At 37.0% G+C, this 19,677-nt stretch overlaps 7 protein-coding genes across 10 annotated transcripts; 4 read left to right on the forward strand and 3 right to left on the reverse strand.

The window, feature by feature from the left end:
- Positions 1–9: 9 nt before the first annotated feature.
- Positions 10–5,246, reverse strand: LOC17882056 (calmodulin binding protein PICBP). Of its 3 annotated transcripts, none has more exons than XM_023780426.1 (3): positions 4,759–5,246; positions 304–4,622; positions 10–218 (listed from the first exon to the last, which is right to left on the reverse strand). In XM_023780426.1, the coding sequence occupies exons 1-2, from the start codon at positions 5,029–5,031 to the stop codon at positions 348–350; spliced, it is 4,548 nt and encodes a 1,515-aa protein (XP_023636194.1). In that variant the 5' UTR covers positions 5,032–5,246; the 3' UTR covers positions 10–218; positions 304–347. The 3 variants fall into 3 exon arrangements, with proteins under 3 accessions (XP_023636194.1, XP_023636193.1, XP_023636192.1); XM_023780425.1 differs by having other exon boundaries at positions 10–224; XM_023780424.1 differs by having other exon boundaries at positions 10–232.
- Positions 5,247–7,776: 2,530 nt separating this feature from the next.
- LOC17882035 lies at positions 7,777–8,034 on the reverse strand. The gene has a single exon (XM_006286693.1). The coding sequence runs from the start codon at positions 8,032–8,034 to the stop codon at positions 7,777–7,779; it is 258 nt and encodes an 85-aa protein (XP_006286755.1).
- Positions 8,035–8,761: 727 nt separating this feature from the next.
- LOC17882739 (triacylglycerol lipase SDP1) lies at positions 8,762–12,297 on the forward strand. Of its 2 annotated transcripts, XM_006287010.2 has the most exons (4): positions 8,762–9,037; positions 9,414–10,863; positions 10,959–11,102; positions 11,186–12,297. In XM_006287010.2, exons 2-4 carry the CDS (start codon positions 9,445–9,447, stop codon positions 12,107–12,109), a joined length of 2,487 nt encoding a protein of 828 aa, XP_006287072.1. In that variant the 5' UTR covers positions 8,762–9,037; positions 9,414–9,444; the 3' UTR covers positions 12,110–12,297. The 2 variants fall into 2 exon arrangements, with proteins under 2 accessions (XP_006287072.1, XP_023636308.1); XM_023780540.1 differs by lacking the exon at positions 8,762–9,037 and having other exon boundaries at positions 9,083–10,863.
- Positions 12,298–12,387: 90 nt separating this feature from the next.
- Positions 12,388–13,310, forward strand: LOC17883214 (probable calcium-binding protein CML36). Its single transcript, XM_006288629.2, has one exon. It carries the CDS (start codon positions 12,485–12,487, stop codon positions 13,124–13,126), a length of 642 nt encoding a protein of 213 aa, XP_006288691.2. The 5' UTR covers positions 12,388–12,484; the 3' UTR covers positions 13,127–13,310.
- Positions 13,311–14,087: 777 nt separating this feature from the next.
- Positions 14,088–14,676, reverse strand: LOC17881162 (S-protein homolog 21). The gene is made up of 2 exons (XM_006289379.2): positions 14,416–14,676; positions 14,088–14,295 (listed from the first exon to the last, which is right to left on the reverse strand). The coding sequence occupies exons 1-2, from the start codon at positions 14,662–14,664 to the stop codon at positions 14,092–14,094; spliced, it is 453 nt and encodes a 150-aa protein (XP_006289441.1). The 5' UTR covers positions 14,665–14,676; the 3' UTR covers positions 14,088–14,091.
- A 788-nt stretch (positions 14,677–15,464) lies between these two features.
- Positions 15,465–18,628, forward strand: LOC111830203 (nuclear intron maturase 3, mitochondrial). The gene has a single exon (XM_023781755.1). It carries the CDS (start codon positions 15,496–15,498, stop codon positions 17,803–17,805), a length of 2,310 nt encoding a protein of 769 aa, XP_023637523.1. The 5' UTR covers positions 15,465–15,495; the 3' UTR covers positions 17,806–18,628.
- A 258-nt stretch (positions 18,629–18,886) lies between these two features.
- On the forward strand, positions 18,887–19,455 carry LOC17881498 (defensin-like protein 301). Its single transcript, XM_006289856.2, has 2 exons — positions 18,887–18,984; positions 19,179–19,455. The coding sequence occupies exons 1-2, from the start codon at positions 18,936–18,938 to the stop codon at positions 19,415–19,417; spliced, it is 288 nt and encodes a 95-aa protein (XP_006289918.1). The 5' UTR covers positions 18,887–18,935; the 3' UTR covers positions 19,418–19,455.
- The last annotated feature ends 222 nt before the right edge of the window (positions 19,456–19,677 follow it).

Below are 19,677 nucleotides of genomic sequence, written 5' to 3' on the forward strand. Positions count from 1 at the left end.
TCCGTTAGATTCAGTCTTAGGTTTATTAGCTATTAACAAAAAAAAGGGTTGGACAATTCTGTAATTGAATCCATTTTAATCAAAATAATGATGAATCAATGAAAGAACAAAAGATGAGAAACACATGGGAAATGGCAAGAGCAAATAAAAATTATTTCGTTATCTTCCAGTTCCTTGATTAGTCTTTCAGATCTTGTTCTTCATGGTCTCTTTGTTTTCTGAAGCTGCAAATCTGTATGAAGTTATCATCAAACAATGGAGAGACTATCTAAAGAGTGTAATGTATTATGATGCTTAAGTTACCTTATGAACTGAAAACCGTGTGTAGTAAGACAATACTGTTTGTCTCAGTTCCCTGCAGAAAGTGTCTCAAAGGCTTGCACCAATAACTGAACTTTAAGTCTCCGAGCTGGTGTTAGCTTCGAAACCACTCCTTGAAGCGCGTTATCGACCATCCATTCATCGCCGTTTTTCTTGTTTTGAGTTTCTTGATGCTTTAGATTCACTTTCTCTGCTTCAATTTCGGGGTTTGGAGGCAAGAACCGAGGCTCTCTCGGGTTGAATTTCCTTACATTCTCTAAGGCTTTGACAAATCTCTTCAGCAATATCGCTCTTTTGAGGTTGCTCCATCGGTCAATCCTCACTTTTGAGACCTGCAAAGTTTCACTTTTCTGTTTTGTTTCTCCTTGGATGATGTTCCGATCTTGACTCTCTTCAAGAGAGATTCCATCTATGACCTCTCCTAATAGCTCCACTGCTTCGGTTTGGTAAAGCTCCATCTTTTCACCATCCACACCTGTGTCGCTCTTTGATTCTTCTTCTTCTTCTTCCTCTTCTTTTCTTGTTTCTATTGTTTCTTCAGGCAATGCTTGGTTTCTCTCATTGTCTTCCATCTGTTTGCATAATAACCGCCACAAGCTCGAGCATTGTTGTTTCTCCTCAAAATCATTGGCTACACCATCTTCTTTTGTGCTATCTTTGAGATTCTCTTGTAGATTTCGCAATCTTCCTCTTAGAATTTCAGCATTACTTTCATTTTCATTATGGACCGCCATAGAAGAAATGCTGGATTGACGAGAGATGTTCCTGGATGTTGCTGCTGAACCGGGGGTTGAACCACTCCCCATATCTTGTAAGCTTATAGTGTCGAAAGCTTGTGCAAGAAGAGAGACTTTTCTTTTCTGAGACGGTGCTAAAGTCGATATGGCTTGCCGTAGTGCATAATCGAGCATCCATTCCTCTGAATTCCTCTTCCCTCCAACTTCTTGATGCCTCAAACGGATCTTTTCGGTTTCTGGATCGGGTTCCCAAGGCAAAACCCGAGGTGTCTTGGGGCTGAGTCTTGTTAGACTTCCTAAATCGCTAACAAATCGCTTTAGAAGAATGACTTTCTTCACATTGTTCCATCCCTTCAATCTTTTCTCATCAGACTTTGGTTTGAAGGTGCCCACCCTTGCTGAAGAAACATGCTCTTCACTAACTTGAGAGTTTCTTTCAGATAGTTCTTGATCCGTAGTTATATCACTGTCCATTGATTGATCATCAGATGAGTTATCTGGGATTTCAGAGAGAATCTTCTCAAGCGCTTCTCTAACAAGTGTAACTGTTCCACTTCTTCTAGCATTAATCAGACCACCAGCCTCATCATCACATTCATGTTCAACTGAAGCCACTGATTTACCATTTGCAGAATCAGTTCCTTCTTTCTCTGTTACCATGTGTTTATAGATAAGCTTCCACATTCTCGAATCTTTCTCCTTCTCAATCACGATGCGCTGTTTGACATTTCTGATAGGAGGCAAATTTCTGGATTCCTTCGACGTAGATTCAACCTCTTCTTCTCCTTTCAAGTCTTTTTGATGAACCTGAAATCTAGCAAAGACATTTTTAATCTTCTGCTCATCTCTTTTGACTTCACAACCATCCTCTAGTTTTGGATTTCCTTCTTCGCCAGTTTCATCATTGTTCTGAGAGGTACCACTAGTCTTGGTTTGTTTAGGAGTATCATGCCCATCAAGAACTGTATCAAAGGCCTGAACAAGGAGTTCTACCTTCTTTCTCTGTATAGGAGCCAATCTTGATATAGCTTGTCTCAGAGCATAATCCAGCATCAGTTCCTCTCCATCTGTTCTACTTCCATCCATAATTGACCGGTGTCTCAGAGCATAATCCAGCAACAGTTCCTCTCCATCTGTTCTATTTCCCTCCATTATTGACCGGTGTCTCAGGAATACATTTTCTGTCTGAAATGCAGATTCAACAGGTAGATTCCGTAGCTTTCTCGAATTTAAAACATGTACCTTCTCCAAGCTTTTCACAAATCTTTTCAAAAGAATAACCTTTCGCAGGCTGTTCCAGCTCCTCTTGGTCTCTCCTTGATATTCTCTCTCCTCTTTAAGAGAGTTAGATGATTCTGAAGCAATCTCTTCGTTGGACGATGAGTCAGGTATCTCTGAGAGAATCGTTTCAAAAGCTAGCTGAATCGATTTAACAGCTGCATCATTTCCATCTTCAATACATGTCATCTGATCAGCTCCACAGGACCACTTGTGTTCTTGCTCAGTTTCATCACGATTTCCCTCACTGTTGTCACTGATGACCATGTGCTTCTGTATAAGGTTCCTCCATATAAAAAGATTTAGCTTTTCAGAATCTCCTTTCATCTCTTCTTTTTCTATCAATGAACCGGAAAGCGACCCATCTACTTCTTCCTCGGCAAGATAATTACATATACTTGCTTCTGCTATTGATTCCAAAGTTTCATCACATTTCATATCAATATGCAGAGAGGATGATGCTTCACTACTTAAGTTGTTTTCTTCAAGATCCTTTGCTGGCAAAACTTCTAGTAGATCAATAGTGTCGTTTTTGTTTCTCAAGATCGTTTGTGAGTTCACTGTTTCAATCTCTTCTCTGGAGGGACTTCCAAGATCATCATGACCTCTAGAATCACCATCCATTGGCATTAAACTTTCAAAAGCTTTAACAAGATGTTTCACTTTCCTTTTCTGTGACGGAGCAAGTGTTGAAATGACTTGCCTAAGTGCATGATCAAGCATCCATTCTTCTGCATTCTTCCTCTCCCCAACCAACTCTCTTCTCAACCGCATTATTGTTTCTCTCTCTTCACCACCAGACAACTTATGCTTCTCCCTTCGATCCAACGACTTGAGAAACCTCTTGAGAAGAATTACCCTTTTCAAGTAACTCCACTTCTTGGGACCTCTCTGATGATCAGATTCTTTCCCCATGTGAAAAGCAGAAGCAATCACAGATAAATGATTGTCCCTTCCTTCAATAGGCTGCATATCTGAGCTAGATGAATCACTCGAATCAGCTCCTACATCATCTTCTTTTGGCACTCCACCCTCTAAAGGTTCATCTTTTGTAATAGAAATATCATCGGATGAGTCATCATCAGTGATTTCCGCAAGTATCTCATCAAACGCTTGCTTAACGAGCGTTACAGTTTCATTCCATACTTCTACGGTTTTCTTTACATCCTCTTCTCTCATTTCTGCAGAGGAACCTTCTCTGCAAACTTTTTCATTATCTCCCACAGTTTTCTTTACATCCTCTTTTCTCATTTCTCCAGAGGAACCTTCTCTGCAAACTTTTTCATCATCTCCCACAGTTTGATATACATCATCTTCTCTCATTTCTCCAGAGGAACCTTCTCTGCAAACTTCTTCATTGTCTCCCATAGTTTCTTTCCTCTTTGTTCCCTCGACCGTCCCATCATCATGATCGAGACCCTCCCCAGTTTGCTCACATATACCGTGCAATTGTGCGGCGTTTTTCTCCAAACCTTTTTCAATTTTTCCATTTGAATCATCCGAAATCTCTGGTTTAGATACCTGAACCCATTTTTTATTAGCTGATGCAACAGTCTCCATTAAATCTATTCCTCCTTCCCTATTATCCTCAACATCTACCATTACTGTCTCACTAGATCTTTCAATCAGTTCAGAATCATTTCCACCATTCTCTGAGCTGGAGACCTCTTCATTAGATTCCCCATCTGCATTAGCATCCACCTCCTTTGATTCTTGATCAGTCACAATCCCACCGCCTAAAGGCCCTCTCTTTCTACTCAAAGTCCGCTTTAATAACACCAAACGCCGGTTCACGCTCTTCTGCCTCTTCAAAAAATTCCTCCTCATCGACACAAATCGCTTCAAAGACGGAACAGTAACATTGTTATCCGCAGCATGGCTATGACGCCTACCGTGCAGAGAACAATACCTATAAGTGCAAACATCATTACTCTTCTTAGAAGAAGAACCTTTCATAGCTGAAGAACATGTAGCTTTAAGCAACCCATTGTATCTCAAGCTTGCTATTCTCTTCAAACGAGCTACTCCAAGATTCTTCTGATTACTATCAATATTTTTTGAAGCAGAAGAACTCGTTGGTCTCAAGTAATGAGGCTGTAACAATCCAAATTCTTCCCTAGAAATTGAATCGTGATTCTTCTTCCTCAGAGAAGTTAAACGCTTCATAGATCTCATCTTCTTCAGTCTCTGACCTCCATATAATTTCCTCGTTGACTGTCTCCTAAGAAGCTTCATACTTGAAACACTCTTCAATTTCGCTCGTCTCTTCACCGATCTTGACCTTTCCTGAAATCAAAACTCACCAATATTTAAAAATTCCCCAACCAGATCTTTGATTCTATTGCATCTAATGAGCTCTTGATTTCGACAAAAACAGTGAGAAATGAAGAAAACAACAACAGAACAGATGGGAGAGTCTTGCCTGGTCAATCTCCTCGTTGTCATCAGATGATTTAGAGTAAGTTCTGGAATCATCAGACATCTCAGAAGAAGAAGAATCTTCCTCCTCGGCAGTGTAGCCGGAGAAGATGGCCGGAATCTGATCAACAGTGAAGTCGGAACCGGAGAATCCGAAACTGGGCAATCTGGAAATCTTGATGGGTTTCTTCCACATCTTCCTGTCTCTCCGTTGATGAACTCTTCTGCTGCTTTTACTTGAGCTCTCCCATTTCTCCGAGAACATCGGTTTTGACATTCTCTGTGTCTAAAAAAGTTTCGAGCTTTTTTTTTTAATTGACACCGCAAATCTCTCTGTTTTTTGTTTTGTTTTGTTTCCAAAGACAGACTTTTACGCAAGTGCCATTCTATGTTTTTCTTCTCTCTGTTTAGTTTCGTCAAAGATCGAAACTTTTTTATTCGTTTCCTTTGTTTTTGTTTGATTCGTGATTGATCATTGATCACACTCTTTGAAGATGAGAAAGTCGCCGATATTGATTTTTTTTTTTTTTTTTTCTTGCTGAAGTTGAATTATTTTTATAAACTGTGTGTGACTGTGTGATGACGTTAATGTATATTTAAATAAAACGTAATTTGACCTTGTTTATTTTTATTTATTTATTACCAAATCTACAATGAATTTGTTTTAACATTTATTTATATAGAAACTTCAACAATCAGTTCAATCTTTATGAGTTTTGCAAGGTAGAAATTCTGATAATTATATTTTAAAACAGTTTTTTTGTTCTTTAATTTTTAGAAATAAATAAAGCAGTTCTGTAAGTATTTCTAAGAATTAACGTCAATTTAACATAATGAATCATCTGCGTTTTTTTAAGGGAAAATTGATTTTAAAGGATGTTTTTTTTTAAATTTGTCCATTTATGCCTTCTTTTTTTAAGTTTGGTATATTAGGTTTTAGAATAGGAAAATGCTCAATTATATCCTTACTTAAATTATATGGAAATAAACATCAAACTTTTTGAAAAAAAAAACATCAAATTAGGAAATTTTCTGTAAGAAAAAAAGATATTCTTAAATCTAAAAAAATCAAAAACATATATTATTTTTCCTTTTAAAAAAAAACTCTTCTCATTTAATATTGTAAAAAGGTAAAAAAAACCAAAGATAGACTCGACGATGTCAAAATTTTCTGAAAAATAAAAACTTCATTTGTTCGTGATTATCAAACCTAAACTAGGAAGATTGTTTGAGACTAGCTCTTTGATATTGTTAGTTTTTAATTTTTGGTCAAACTCAAGGACTGTATATACACCTAACGTTCACTCAAAATAAAAATATATGATTTCTAGATATTAGGGAATACAAAATATTTTGTTTCCTTTAATTTAGGATTCAATTTCCTTGTATAAGATAGTTCTAAAAATTCGTAGAATACATTTTCTAAAATATGAAGAACGAAGAGTAAAGTGTAGAATTGATGATCTAACTTTTGCAGAATATAGGGTAAAGTGTAAAAAATAAATTCTAAAATTTGTAGAATATAGAGTAACATGTAGAATACATATTCCAAATTTTGTAGAACACCAACCAAACCTGAGTTCTAATTTTTTTAGAAGATATATATATTCTAAAATTTTCAGAACAAGTGCAATGCGAAGAATTTGTAATCTACAATTTTTAGAACATGTAGAGTGTGCAGAATTCATAATCTAAAATATTTAGAATACAGAAGATGTATTCTAAATATTGCAGAATGATTTTTTCAATATCAAAATCAACATACTTTCATCCAAAACTCTTTTGTTTAACATTAAATCTTATTAATCTTTAATTGTTGATATGTTTTAATTTAAAAATTAATTAAAAATTAATTTTATTTATTTAAAAGGGTAATTTAGGTATAACTGACAATTTACCGCAGAAAGCATAAAAGGACAAATTTTTAAAAAAACATTCTTTAAAATCAAAACCCCTTTTTTAAAAAAGAAAAAATAGTGATAAGTTATAAAAATCTGGAAAGGAAGAGCGTTCATTGACTAGGGAATTGAAGATTTACATTAATGATATAATCAATGTTTACTGTATAGTAGTATTAGTTATGAATATATATGTATATTAATTGGGGTTGATCATCAATTCATAGCAGAGAGAATGTGGGTGTTAGTTCGATAATAGTACTGAGTAATTCATTCAGAGAAAAGTCAGGAGATATGTAGTTAAGATGATGATGAATACTCAAGCAGTAACCATCATTCATCACTGAGATGTGTGATATGAATGTTTAGGTGTTATCAAGTAAGTAAAGCTTTTCAGTGCCAACATAGAGAAGAATTATGTAATTGTATGATCTACTAGTCTACTGAGTGAAAAGCAGGTGCAGTATCAATCAATACTTCAATAAGAGAACGCGTAAACGTAGGACCCTGTTGTTAAACATGTGTTTGATTTGATGACTCCTCTCTACCCACGTGATGACTTTTGATCACTCTTTTTATTGAATAAGATTGCTCATGAGAGGCTTCACAACAATCTGTCAAGAACATTAGCTAGTTATAGTCTGTTAGTGGGGACTTTGGCTTTCTTATTAGGGTAAATGTAGCAATTAGCATAGGCTGCGAGTTATAAATTAAGATGGTAAATGTTCACACACGTCGTTTGTGACATCTGAGAAAAAACTAACATTGTGTACGTACGTTCTTCTTTTCAATTTGTTCATCAGTGCATGACAAAGACTATATAGATCATCATCTCACTGAACAACGATATATCTATGCTCGGTATTAACAAAAAAAAACTCATAATGAATTTAAACTTCAAAGCATGATCTCAAAGAAAAAAAGAAAGAAAGAGAAGCTCCCAAGCAATCTGGTCGTCAACGATCAAAACTTTTATAATAGACTCTATTAGTATATCATCAAGAGATTGAAATAAAAACGAAGACAAGAAAAGCATATCAAGATAGATTCTGTTAGTACGTATTAAGGAAAACAAAACCTCAAAGTGATGATCGTTCCTTGAAAACAATTAAAAATATCGACAATTACGCCTTCTTCACTATACGTTGTGGTCGTGTAGAGTGATCATGAGGAATAGGTGTCAGGCTACTTCTTCCAACTCTTGGAGACGGCGTCCAGGAACCATAATCTCCGTGAGATAATTCTTCCCCTATTGCTAAATCTTGCTTCTCCGAGGAAGAACCAACTGATAAACTCTCTCCAGCCTCCACGACCACCGCAGCAAGAAGGAGAAGAAGAAGAAGAAGAGGCCTTTCGTGGTTGATGTTACGAAGCGACGACATGATGATTCCGACTGATCAGAACGAAGACTCTTTCACCTTCTCTATATATAACATTTATATTTAATCCATGTGTATTCATGGTGACTTCGTGAGTGAACGAAACGATTTTGTTTCATAGTACATTATTAGAAAATAAAAACCATTTATGTTGTATTCCTTTAATACATTTGGAATTACGAACCCGATCCCGTTGCAATGTATACAACCACGGTTTTCCATATTTGGTTTATTAATGTCTAAATTCAAACAATTATAGCTACTTTTAACAATTTTACTAACATGTACAATAGTATAATAATATAGTTGAATATTTTATATAAAAATACTATGTTAAGTGAAAGAATATGCATGGTTGGATCATCCAAGTTTCATTTGATGACTTCTCTCTTCCTTGTTTAATCCCAAAGAGAAAAAAGAGGGAAGTAATTTACCACGGATAATAATCGCCTAACGTTTAATCCCAAAGACCCAAACACACTGCATATAATTACCGTTTTGATGCGAATACGTGTTCTTACACGCAGCGTTTTGGGAAGAAAAAAACAACTCAGCGTTTTTAAGGTTAAACAGTCTGTGTATCACCATGAAACTACAAGTTGTTAACCGTTTTGAGGACACAACTCCATGACGTTTTTTCCGTCCACGTGGGAAAAAATCTTATCCAAGGACCTTTTTAGTGTTGTTTTTTCAACGTTTTTATCGAAAAGCCAAAAAGGAAAAAAGAAGCCCGTCATGGTCGGCCGTTTCTCTCGGCGGAGTCTGAGTCCGACTCTGCGTCCGTGTCGTGTCACCATTATCAGATCGAATTCGAGCCTGTCTTATCTCGTCACGATTCCCTATGCACATATCTTCCTTTTTTTTAAATAATAAAATTCCACTTTTTATTTACCTCTCCTCTCTCTCTCTCTCTGATCTCTTCTCTATTCCCAAGTAAACCTCTCTGCTTCACGTCTCTTCTTTGCTTGTCGATCTTGCTCTGTGACCTACCCAAGTCCAGATTCTGGTAAATTTTGTTTCTTTCTTTCTAATTTGATCTGTTTTGCAATTACGGGTCATTGTGACGAAATCTCTGGGTTTTATCTGTCGGATTCAAATTTCTCTTTTTTCTTTTCCTGGGCGTTGAGATTATTCGACTTCTTTATAATCTTTGTCAAAGTCTCCTTTTTAAAAAAAAAAAGGATCATACTTGGCTTAGAAACCAGTTTACTTTGCTTAATTTTGCCAATTGCTTCATAGATTAGCCTATTTTGGGGAAACAAAAATAAGCTGACGCGGTTTCAGATTCCTAAAATAGATCACGACTCTGTTTCTCTGCTGAGGTTTTAACAATTACGTGCTTATTCATTGAGTTCTCGTTTTTTCTTTTGTTACCTTTGCAGTTGAAAGCACACGAAATCATCTCCAAAACCAATGGACATAAGTAATGAAGCCAGTGTTGATCCATTCTCAATTGGACCAACATCGATCATGGGCCGAACCATTGCTTTCAGAGTCTTGTTCTGTAGATCAATGGCTCAGCTGAGGCGTGATCTCTTTCGCTTCTTGCTGCATTGGTTCCTTAGATTTAAGCTCACCGTGTCACCGTTTGTGTCGTGGTTTCATCCCCGGAACCCACAAGGGATCTTAGCTGTGGTTACAATCATTGCTTTCGTGTTGAAACGTTACACCAATGTCAAAATAAAGGCGGAAATGGCTTACCGGAGGAAATTCTGGAGGAACATGATGCGGACGGCTTTGACTTATGAGGAATGGGCTCATGCTGCTAAGATGTTAGAAAAGGAGACACCAAAGATGCATGAGTCTGATCTTTATGATGAAGAATTAGTTAAGAACAAACTTCAGGAGCTTCGTCATCGTCGCCAAGAAGGCTCACTTAGAGACATCATGTTCTGTATGAGAGCTGATTTGGTTAGGAATCTCGGTAATATGTGTAATTCTGAGCTTCATAAAGGTAGACTTCAGGTTCCTAGACATATTAAAGAGTATATTGACGAGGTCTCTACTCAATTGAGAATGGTCTGTAACTCTGACTCAGAGGAGCTTTCTTTAGAAGAGAAGCTTTCCTTTATGCACGAAACACGGCATGCCTTTGGTAGAACAGCTCTGCTTTTGAGCGGTGGGGCTTCTCTTGGTGCGTTTCATGTAGGTGTGGTTAGGACTTTGGTCGAGCACAAGCTTTTACCTCGGATCATTGCTGGTTCTAGTGTTGGATCCATTATTTGTGCCGTTGTGGCCTCAAGGTCTTGGCCGGAGCTACAGAGTTTCTTTGAGAATTCTTTGCATTCTTTACAGTTCTTTGATCAGCTCGGAGGCGTTTTCTCAATCGTGAAACGAGTAATGACACAAGGCGCTCTACATGATATCAGACAGTTACAGTGTATGCTGAGAAACCTCACAAGCAATCTCACATTCCAGGAAGCTTATGACATGACAGGAAGGATACTTGGGATAACCGTATGTTCCCCAAGAAAGCATGAACCTCCTCGATGTCTTAACTATTTGACTTCGCCTCATGTGGTTATATGGAGCGCAGTGACTGCTTCTTGTGCTTTTCCCGGTCTCTTTGAAGCTCAAGAGCTAATGGCTAAAGATCGAAGTGGAGCGATTGTACCGTATCATCCACCTTTCAATTTGGATCCAGAAGTGGGCACTAAATCGTCTGGACGCCGGTGGAGAGATGGTAGTTTGGAGGTTGATTTGCCAATGATGCAGCTTAAGGAACTGTTCAATGTCAATCATTTTATTGTGAGCCAAGCCAATCCTCACATTGCTCCGTTACTCCGTCTGAAGGATTTAGTTCGAGCTTATGGGGGTAGATTCGCAGCTAAGGTATGTATTTCACATAGTTGTTTAGATGGTCTCTCTGTTTCTTTTCTTTATTGTAACTGACACTACTTTCCCCCCCCCCCCCCCTCCCTTTTTAGCTTGCGCATCTAGTGGAAATGGAGGTCAAACATAGATGCAACCAGGTGTTAGAGCTCGGTTTTCCACTGGGTGGACTTGCAAAGCTTTTTGCTCAGGAGTGGGAGGGTGATGTAACAGTTGTAATGCCTGCTACTCTTGCTCAGGTTCTGATCCAAAACTTAAAATCTTTAGAACCAGAGATTTTGGACTTGTTGGAGATTCTTATTGGAGTGTGGTTTTTGTGCAGTACTCAAAAATTATACAAAACCCGACCCATGTAGAGCTTCAGAAAGCGGCTAACCAAGGAAGAAGATGCACTTGGGAGAAGCTTTCAGCCATAAAATCAAATTGTGGGATCGAGCTTGCCCTTGATGATTCTGTAGCTATTCTTAACCATATGCGTAGGCTCAAGAAAAGCGCCGAGAGAGCCGCCACCGCCACATCATCGTCTCATCACGGATTAGCTTCAACCACCAGATTCAATGCCTCTAGAAGAATTCCATCTTGGAACGTCATTGCCAGAGAGAACTCAACGGGTTCACTCGATGATCTAGTTGCTGACAACAATCTCCATGCTTCTTCGGGCAGGAATTTAAGCGACAGTGAAACAGAGAGTGTGGAATTGAGTTCTTGGACACGAACAGGTGGACCTTTGATGAGAACGGCGTCAGCCAATAAGTTCATCGATTTTGTTCAGTCTCTTGATATAGACATTGCACTGGCAAGAGGGTTTAGTAGCAGTCCCAATTCTCCAGCAGTTCCTCCTGGCGGACCGTTTAGTCCAAGCCCGAGATCCACTGCTGCTCATTCGGATAGCGAACCTAACAGCAATAGCAACAACAACACTTCAAGCATAACAGTAAGTGAAGGTGATCTTCTACAGCCTGAGAGAACGAGAAACGGGTTTGTGTTAAATGTTGTTAAAAGAGAGAACTTGGGAGTGTCATCAATTGGGAATCAAAATACTGAGTTACCGGAGAGTGTACAGCTTGATATACCGGAAAAGGAGATGGATAATAGCTCTGTATCAGAACAGGAAGTAGACGAAGAAGATGATGATGACAATGAAGAAGAACATAACAACAGTGCAACGAGCTCGAGTCCCGTTACTGTCTCTTCAGATGATTCCAGTTTACAAGAACCGGTGTCTGGTAGTGTTATAGATGGTTAGAGTGATTGATTCAACTGAAATAGATTCTCAATTGAGTTTGGAGATTTTCCAATAGGGGTTTGATGCGCCTCTTGTGTATTGTTTTGCATTGATTATTTGTTTGAAATTTAACATTTATTCATCTGTGATATTGGAATACATTTGTAAATTTCATTACAAAAAAAAAATTAGTTACTCTTATTAGAAGATTTTAAAGTGAAAATTGTAGACACCTTCATGATTCATTGGTTAAGTTCTTGTTTTAATTATTAAAATAAAAAGGAATGATAAATCCTAATAACTATCATGTAACGTAAAAGTCGTAGATACGAAGTTTCGAGGAAACTGCAGAGTAACTCACACTTGTCTAAAATTCTTCCTTTTATAAACCTCTCAATGATCTGTTCTATTAGCTTCATCAAATCTTTCTATAACTCCATGATGAAGCTCATCAAATTCAATCCCAAACGTTTCTTCTCATCCAAGAAACCATCCAAAGTGTCTCGATCCGGAACGTCCTCGTTAGGTTCCGCTTCGTCTTCCTCTTCCGGAGAAACCAAAAACCTATGCGTCACCACTTCTTCTCCTTACTACTCGCACCTCGAGCTTCTCAAAGCGTTCACGCTTATTGACAAAGACAACGACGGAGCTGTCTCCAGACACGATCTTGAAGCGCTTCTGACTCAGCTTGGTCCTAATCCGCCGAACAAAGATGAGATCAACGTCATGCTTCGTGAAGTAGATCGTGACGGCCATGGTACGATTAGCATCGATACGCTGGCTACTCGCGTCGTCTCCTCTGTCTCATCTGATTCGTCCCACGGCTCGTCGACGGAGCTGAAAGAGACGTTCGAGCTCTTTGATTCGGATCGTAATGGTTTGATCTCGGCGGAGGAGCTTCTCCGTGTGTTCGCCGCCGCGATAGGTGATGACCGGTGCACGTTAGAGGAATGCAGTCGAATGATAGCAGCCGTGGACGAAGACGGTGACGGATTCGTGAGTTTTAACGAGTTTTCTCGAATGATGGATCTTTACTGATGATCCATCCTTTATAAAGTTTACTCTACTTTCTCGAAAATTAGGGTTCTTTCTTTAGTGAAAATGTCTACAATATAATATTTGTTTAAATCAAATAATCATATAAAATAATTAAAAATTAGTGTAAATTTTCGTTTTATTTGGGTTGTAATTTGAGGAGATGATGTAAATATTTTTTTTGTTTGTTTTCTTGCCACAGTGTAAAAATAACCTACATATTCGCATTTACTTTGCCAACAGAAAAAAAAGAAAGAAAGATAAAGGTAAACTTATTAATAGTTTTTTTAGTCAAGACTAATCAAGATGGTACGTAAAATCTAGTATTGAGAAAGGACTAACATTTTTGGGAGATTTGAAAATTACACTATTTTGTGTGTGTGTTTTTACCTACAATTAAATTAATTGCATGTTTATTGAGGAGACCAATATTCATGGTCAAAATTAGTTGAGGGTGGTATTAAGGACGAATGCACTTGTGTCCCGAATTGATTAATTTCTCTTTTATATAATAAGATGTTGATCAACTTGATATAATAATTTTTGATTGAAATATATAATTTTCTACTAGTTCAGATTAATAAATTGTCTAAATAGAACAAATTTTTAAGAATCATTTATTTATATATAGAAATAAATAAATTATTTGACTTAATTTTTTAATTTTTATCTAATGAAATTATATAAACAACAATTATGCTTAAATATGTAAGGACTTAAAAGATCATAAAAACTGTTGCGGCCGAATTAGCTCCCTTCTCAACAAACTCTTATTCTACATCTAAACAACAACACATTTTCGCATGCAAAACACTTAGACTACCATTTTTTAATCTTGGTTTTAAACAAAATTTGTCTCATTTTAAAAAACTTTACTTTATAAGTATTCCCAATGCTATATTATTATATATAATATATGTGATATTGGTAATCTAATACTGTTTCTTAGAAGAAAAACAAAGAGTTGACTAGAATAGTATATTAGTCGAATTTTGTGTTTCCCATTTATACATAAATTTAAGGGTTCCGACTGCATTATTTCGTACATATATTCCATCTTCTCGTGCTTGCCAGTAACATACATTTGGCTTCCTACCTCCACATACATCATGTAAAAAACTTTCTTTCGCTATAAAGGCGTCAAACGTTGCATATTGCACATAATCATTTCCCTAAAGAAAATACAATGTCAAAAATATGTATTTTCAAATTAGTCGCTTAAATATAAACTAAGAAAATATTGTAGAAACATTAGACACGAGAAGAATGTGAAATAAATAAAAATTAATTACCTTCCACAAATCGCACCAAATCAAAGTTCTTGGAAAAACTGTGAATGAGATTAACCATACGGTATTAAAGGGAAGAAATTTAACTTCAGTCGCCATAAATCCGGCAGCTCGACAATTGATCATAAGTTTTTTGTTACCTGCAATTTGATTCGAAATTTGGATGTTGTAATGCCTAAATGTAAGAATAGAGTCTATTTTGTGGATGGAGATGAAAAATAACAGGAGAAAACATATTAAAACTTTCCCCATTTTTTGTTATTTTATTTTATTCTCCTTACATGAATATGTTTGTGTATATATAATTTAGATATAGGGTATACAAATGAGTCAACGTTTTTCACATAGACATAAATGTTATATATAGTTGTCAAAATGAGAACACTTTTCACATACACATATATGTTATCTATAGGGTCTCAAAGTAAATGAGTCAACACTTTTCACACATATATGTTATCTATAGGGTCTCAAATTAAATGAGTCAATACTTTTCACGGACACACATATGTTATGTATAGGATGTCAAAAAGAGTAACACTTTTCACACAAATCTTGTGTTGTTGACACCAACACTTTTTGTAACCCTGTTTTTTTCTCTTTTTTTTGGGCAAGGTTACATGCACTAGTATAATCTTCACTGTATTATCCTAACTCTTCATATTAATATGATATTCACATGTTTATCAAAAAAAAAAAAAAGAATTCATTGGTATAGAATTTAGCTCATGAACTTTATAATGAGTTGAAAATTTTGTATGCATTAAGTGAGTCATTTGTTAAACAAGTTAATGAGTTAAGTGAGTTTACTTATTATGGATTAATAAGCTAACCGCTAACGAATCAATTTTTTTCTGTAGATTAAATATAATATTAGTTATCTTAAAATTTTGCTTCAATCTGTAATAATGCATGTATCTTTTTGAACCACCTGTATTGTTTACGTAATTTCAAATCTCACTGGAGGATCGGCCCAAATCCAGTAAAGGCCCAAAAGTAAGATTTTCTCTTTGCTCATCCCCTCCACCGTTGCCGCCGGTGAACAATTCAATCTGACACTTCGCTGAACTTTTCAGCGATTCCATGGTTTTGCAGCTGAGAGGACACTCTCTCTACAGCCGTGGAATCTCCTTCCTTGTCTCTTCTTCCTTGAGGAATCTGAGTACGGCTTCTTCGCTGTATTTGAACTCCGACGAAACCATTACTGAGCCGTTGGTGAAATCAGAGCTCGAAGCCCTGGTTCTCAAGCAATACTCTCATGGTAAATTCTACGGTCTCGTTAAAAGCGCTGTTGCTTTGCCTTCTGTTCTTCTTGCCGCCTGTCAGAATCTGTCTCTTGCTGCAAACTCTCACGGTTCCTCCGGCGACTTAGCCGATCGCGTCTCGAGGAGGTTCTCGATCGAAGAATTGGGACGCGAGATACGCGAAGGCAAGTTTGATATTCGTTCATCTTGCGTTGATTTCATCTCTTCAAGTGAAAAGGGACGATGCGATGAATCTCTTCTTCTCCCCAATCTAAAACTCAAAGTGTTGATTGAAGCTATTAGAATGGTTCTTGAGATTGTCTACGATGATCGATTCGCTACGTTTTCGTATGGTGGACGTGTTGGTATGGGTAGGCATACAGCTATTCGTTACCTGAAGAACTCAGTGGAGAATCCACGGTGGTGGTTTCGTGTTTCGTTTGCTCGACAAGTGTTAGAGGAACGTAATGTGGATATACTGTGTGGCCTTGTTGGAGAGAAGATCAACGATAGTTTGTTGATTGAGATGATAAAGAAGCTGTTTGAGTTTGGGATTCTGAAGATTGAACTTGGTGGATGTAATAATGCAAGGGGATTTCCACAAGAATGTGGATTGTGTTCGATCTTGATCAATGTTTACTTTGATGGACTTGACCAAGAAATTCAAGATATGAGGCTAAAGATGAAAGTGAAGAATCCTCGCGTTGGTACAGGAGATGAGGAATCGATCGGTAATGTTTTCTATAAGCCAGTAAATATTTATGCTGTGAGGTATTTAGATGAGATACTTGTGATAACATCGGGATCGAAAATGCTGACAATGGATTTGAAGAAGCAGATTTTAGACATTTTGGAACAGAGACTAGAGCTGAGAGTAGATAGGCTGAACACATCAGTTCATAGTGCAGTGTCAGAGAAGATTAACTTTTTAGGGATGTATCTACAGGCTGTTCCACCTTCTGTTTTGCGCCCGCCTATGTCTGAGAAAGCGGTTAGAGCAATGAAGAAATATCAGCGGCAGAAAGACGTTAGGAAGTTGGAGTTGAGAAATGCTAGGGAGAGGAATCGGAAGACGATGGGGCTGAAAATATTTAGACATGTCTTGAAGAAAGTCAAGCAGAGCACCGGATTCAGATTTGAAGGTGAGATAGAGAATGAGGTTAGGGATATTTTCCAGAGCTGGGGAGAGGAAGTCATGCAAGAATTCATGGGATCCCTTGAAGAGCGCTGGAAATGGCATTGGCTGCTCACTAGAGGAGATTTTCTCTCTTTGAGACATATACGAGAGAAATTACCACAAGACCTGATTGATGCTTATGATGGATTTCAGGAGCAGGTGGACAAACATTTAGCACCGACCAAAGCTAAAAAGGTACTAGAGGATGAGGCGAGGAGAGTAGAAGAAGAAGAGGAACAGAGATATGCTGAAAGGACAGTTGAGGATTTGACTAAGTTATGCATGAAGGTGTCAGCTCCGGAGGAAATTGTTAGAAAGGCGGTTAAGTTAGTTGGTTTCACAAACAACATGGGACGACCACGGCCTATCGTTGACCTTACGTGTCTAGAAGATTCTGATATCATCAAATGGTATGCGGGTATAGGGCGTAAATGGCTTGATTTCTTCTGCTGTTGCCACAATTATAAGATGCTCAAAATCATTGTAAGTTATCATATGAGGTTTTCCTGTATTTTAACATTAGCAGAGAAGCACGGATCCACTAAACATGAAGCTATTAGACACTACACGAAAGATCTCAGAGTATTAGATATTGAGGGGAGTGAAGAGGCGCACTTTCCAAAGGAAAGAGAGGTTAAGATGATGGGAGACAAGAACCTTTCAGACCCGAGACCGGTGGATGGTTCACTGTCTTTGCTTTTGGTCAGGCTCGCATCTGATGAACCATTGCATTCTTGTGCTGCTAGTTTCTGTGAGCGATCAGATACAATCATGTACCGTGTACATCTACTGCAAAATCGCTTGCGTATCAACCCACTAGACGGAGAAAAATGGGTTTTTGGCATGGGAACAATCCACTCAGCTTTGAATCGGAAATGTCTCCCTTTGTGTTCCACTCACATCAGTGATGTTTACTTGGGAAAAATAACTCTTCAAGATGTTGATGGTAGTTCTTTCATCGATCTCAGGTAAAATATGTTAAAAATGGTCATTCCTGAGATCAGGGGAAAACGCATGCCAAAAGCTTTGTGTAGCAAACACATCTGTTTCGATTTCATTTGAATCGATGACCGAATAGATCAATACTTGGTACACAACTTTTTGGCTGCGCATTGCATCGTGTTCGTCAAGGCGTTTAATTTCTCACTTTTCAGGGTCAGAAACAAAAGGTTTGAGCATAGGTTTGGTTGCCTAAGAAATGAAAAATTTGATGATCATCAGCATCCACCTGAGCTCTTGACGTTTGTTACTTTATGATCGTCAGTATTGAGACTGCATTGTGATCTCAGTTCATGTACCGGAAAGTGGCTATGGATGATGTTATGTGGTTGACTGGATGAATATTTGGCAAAAACAAACAAGTGTGAGATCTTCATATCTACTCTGTCTCTCCTCGAAGCTGAGCTTTTTTTTTGGTTGCTTCAGTACAGTCACTCAACAAGAGATTCACTATGATTTTTTCGAAACCAAAGTATAAGATCGAGCGAGAGTAGAAGAATAGCAAGAATAGCAAGTCATGGGAGGTTAAACCTTCTTCTTCTTCTTCTCCACCGCCACAATCTGCTTCTCTCTCTCTCTCTCTCTCTCTCTGCCTCCGTCACAATTCTATTATCTATGTCAGATGTAACATCAGCAGTAATGATAGTATAGAGTTGTGTTTACTGTTTATATGTTTTGCCGGCAAAAGAATAACAAGATGTTTAGAAGGTAATTTTTTTTTGAAAAAACGTTTGTCAAGATAAAGGTTGAATGTAATTGTAGTCAACCAAAAAAAAGGTTGAATGCAATTGGAAAATATCTTTAGTTTGCTTCTATTTTATTTCAGTGAATTATGAATATGAATTGGTTTCCAAAAAAGAAAAAAAATATTTCTTTTTTTTTTGAACAAAAAAGAAATAAATCTTTCTCAATACTAGATTTATTACCTTATCCCTTAGTTTGGAATACATATTCATAATTAATTGAATAATAATTAAAAAAACTATTTCAGCTACAAAATTTACATAAAATCTACAAAGGAGATCCAAAATCCCATATAAAACAAGCCTCCCATCTCCCAACACACAAAAAGCAATTGAAGACATTAGAAAATAAGAAACAAGATGGAAAAAATAACAAGCATTTTCGTCTTTCTTCTCCTAACTTTTTCATGTAAGTCTTCCAAGATTAAGTATTCTTTGCATTGTTTAATTTGAAAATACACGTTTTGAATGTTATATAAGTTAATTTATAGGTATATATTATATGCAAGTTTTTTAAAACATATCTACGTAAGACATATACAATATGTTCTAGTTTGGTTGGGTTTGACTTGTTCATTGGTTGTGGATTACATATAAATACAGGTCTGATTACGAGGAATGAAGGTTTTCTGTGTAAAAGTGTTGCAGATTGTGATCCTCGTTTGTGTCGAGTAGGATCAGGACATATAATATGTAATAAGGATCACAAATGTGATTGTAGCCTGGGTTCTCTTTTTGGTGGTTATTGTTCTAAACTTGAGGACTGTGACGCTTCTGATTGTCCTAAACAATCTAAACCTGTCTGCTTTAAACAAATCTGCACATGTATTATCATCCCTTGATTAATAAGTCTCTAATAAATAAAATAATTTTAATCTAATATCTGATTTCAGTATAATTCATCTATTATAAACGTCCTTATGAGATATTTGTTGGTATGAAACTTAAAGATATTTGTTGGTACGAAAATGCAACACGAAGACTTAAAAAACGTATAAATGGTTAAGAACTCCATTATATGTGAAATAAATAAAATAAAAAACTCGTGCGGCCGTCTATAATAAATAGGAAAATGTAGGGAGTGAATATATAAATACAAGAA

Source organism: Capsella rubella, unplaced genomic scaffold (genome assembly GCF_000375325.1).
Source record: "Capsella rubella cultivar Monte Gargano unplaced genomic scaffold, Caprub1_0 scaffold_6, whole genome shotgun sequence".
In the NCBI taxonomy this organism is placed as follows: Eukaryota; Viridiplantae; Streptophyta; class Magnoliopsida; order Brassicales; family Brassicaceae; genus Capsella; species Capsella rubella.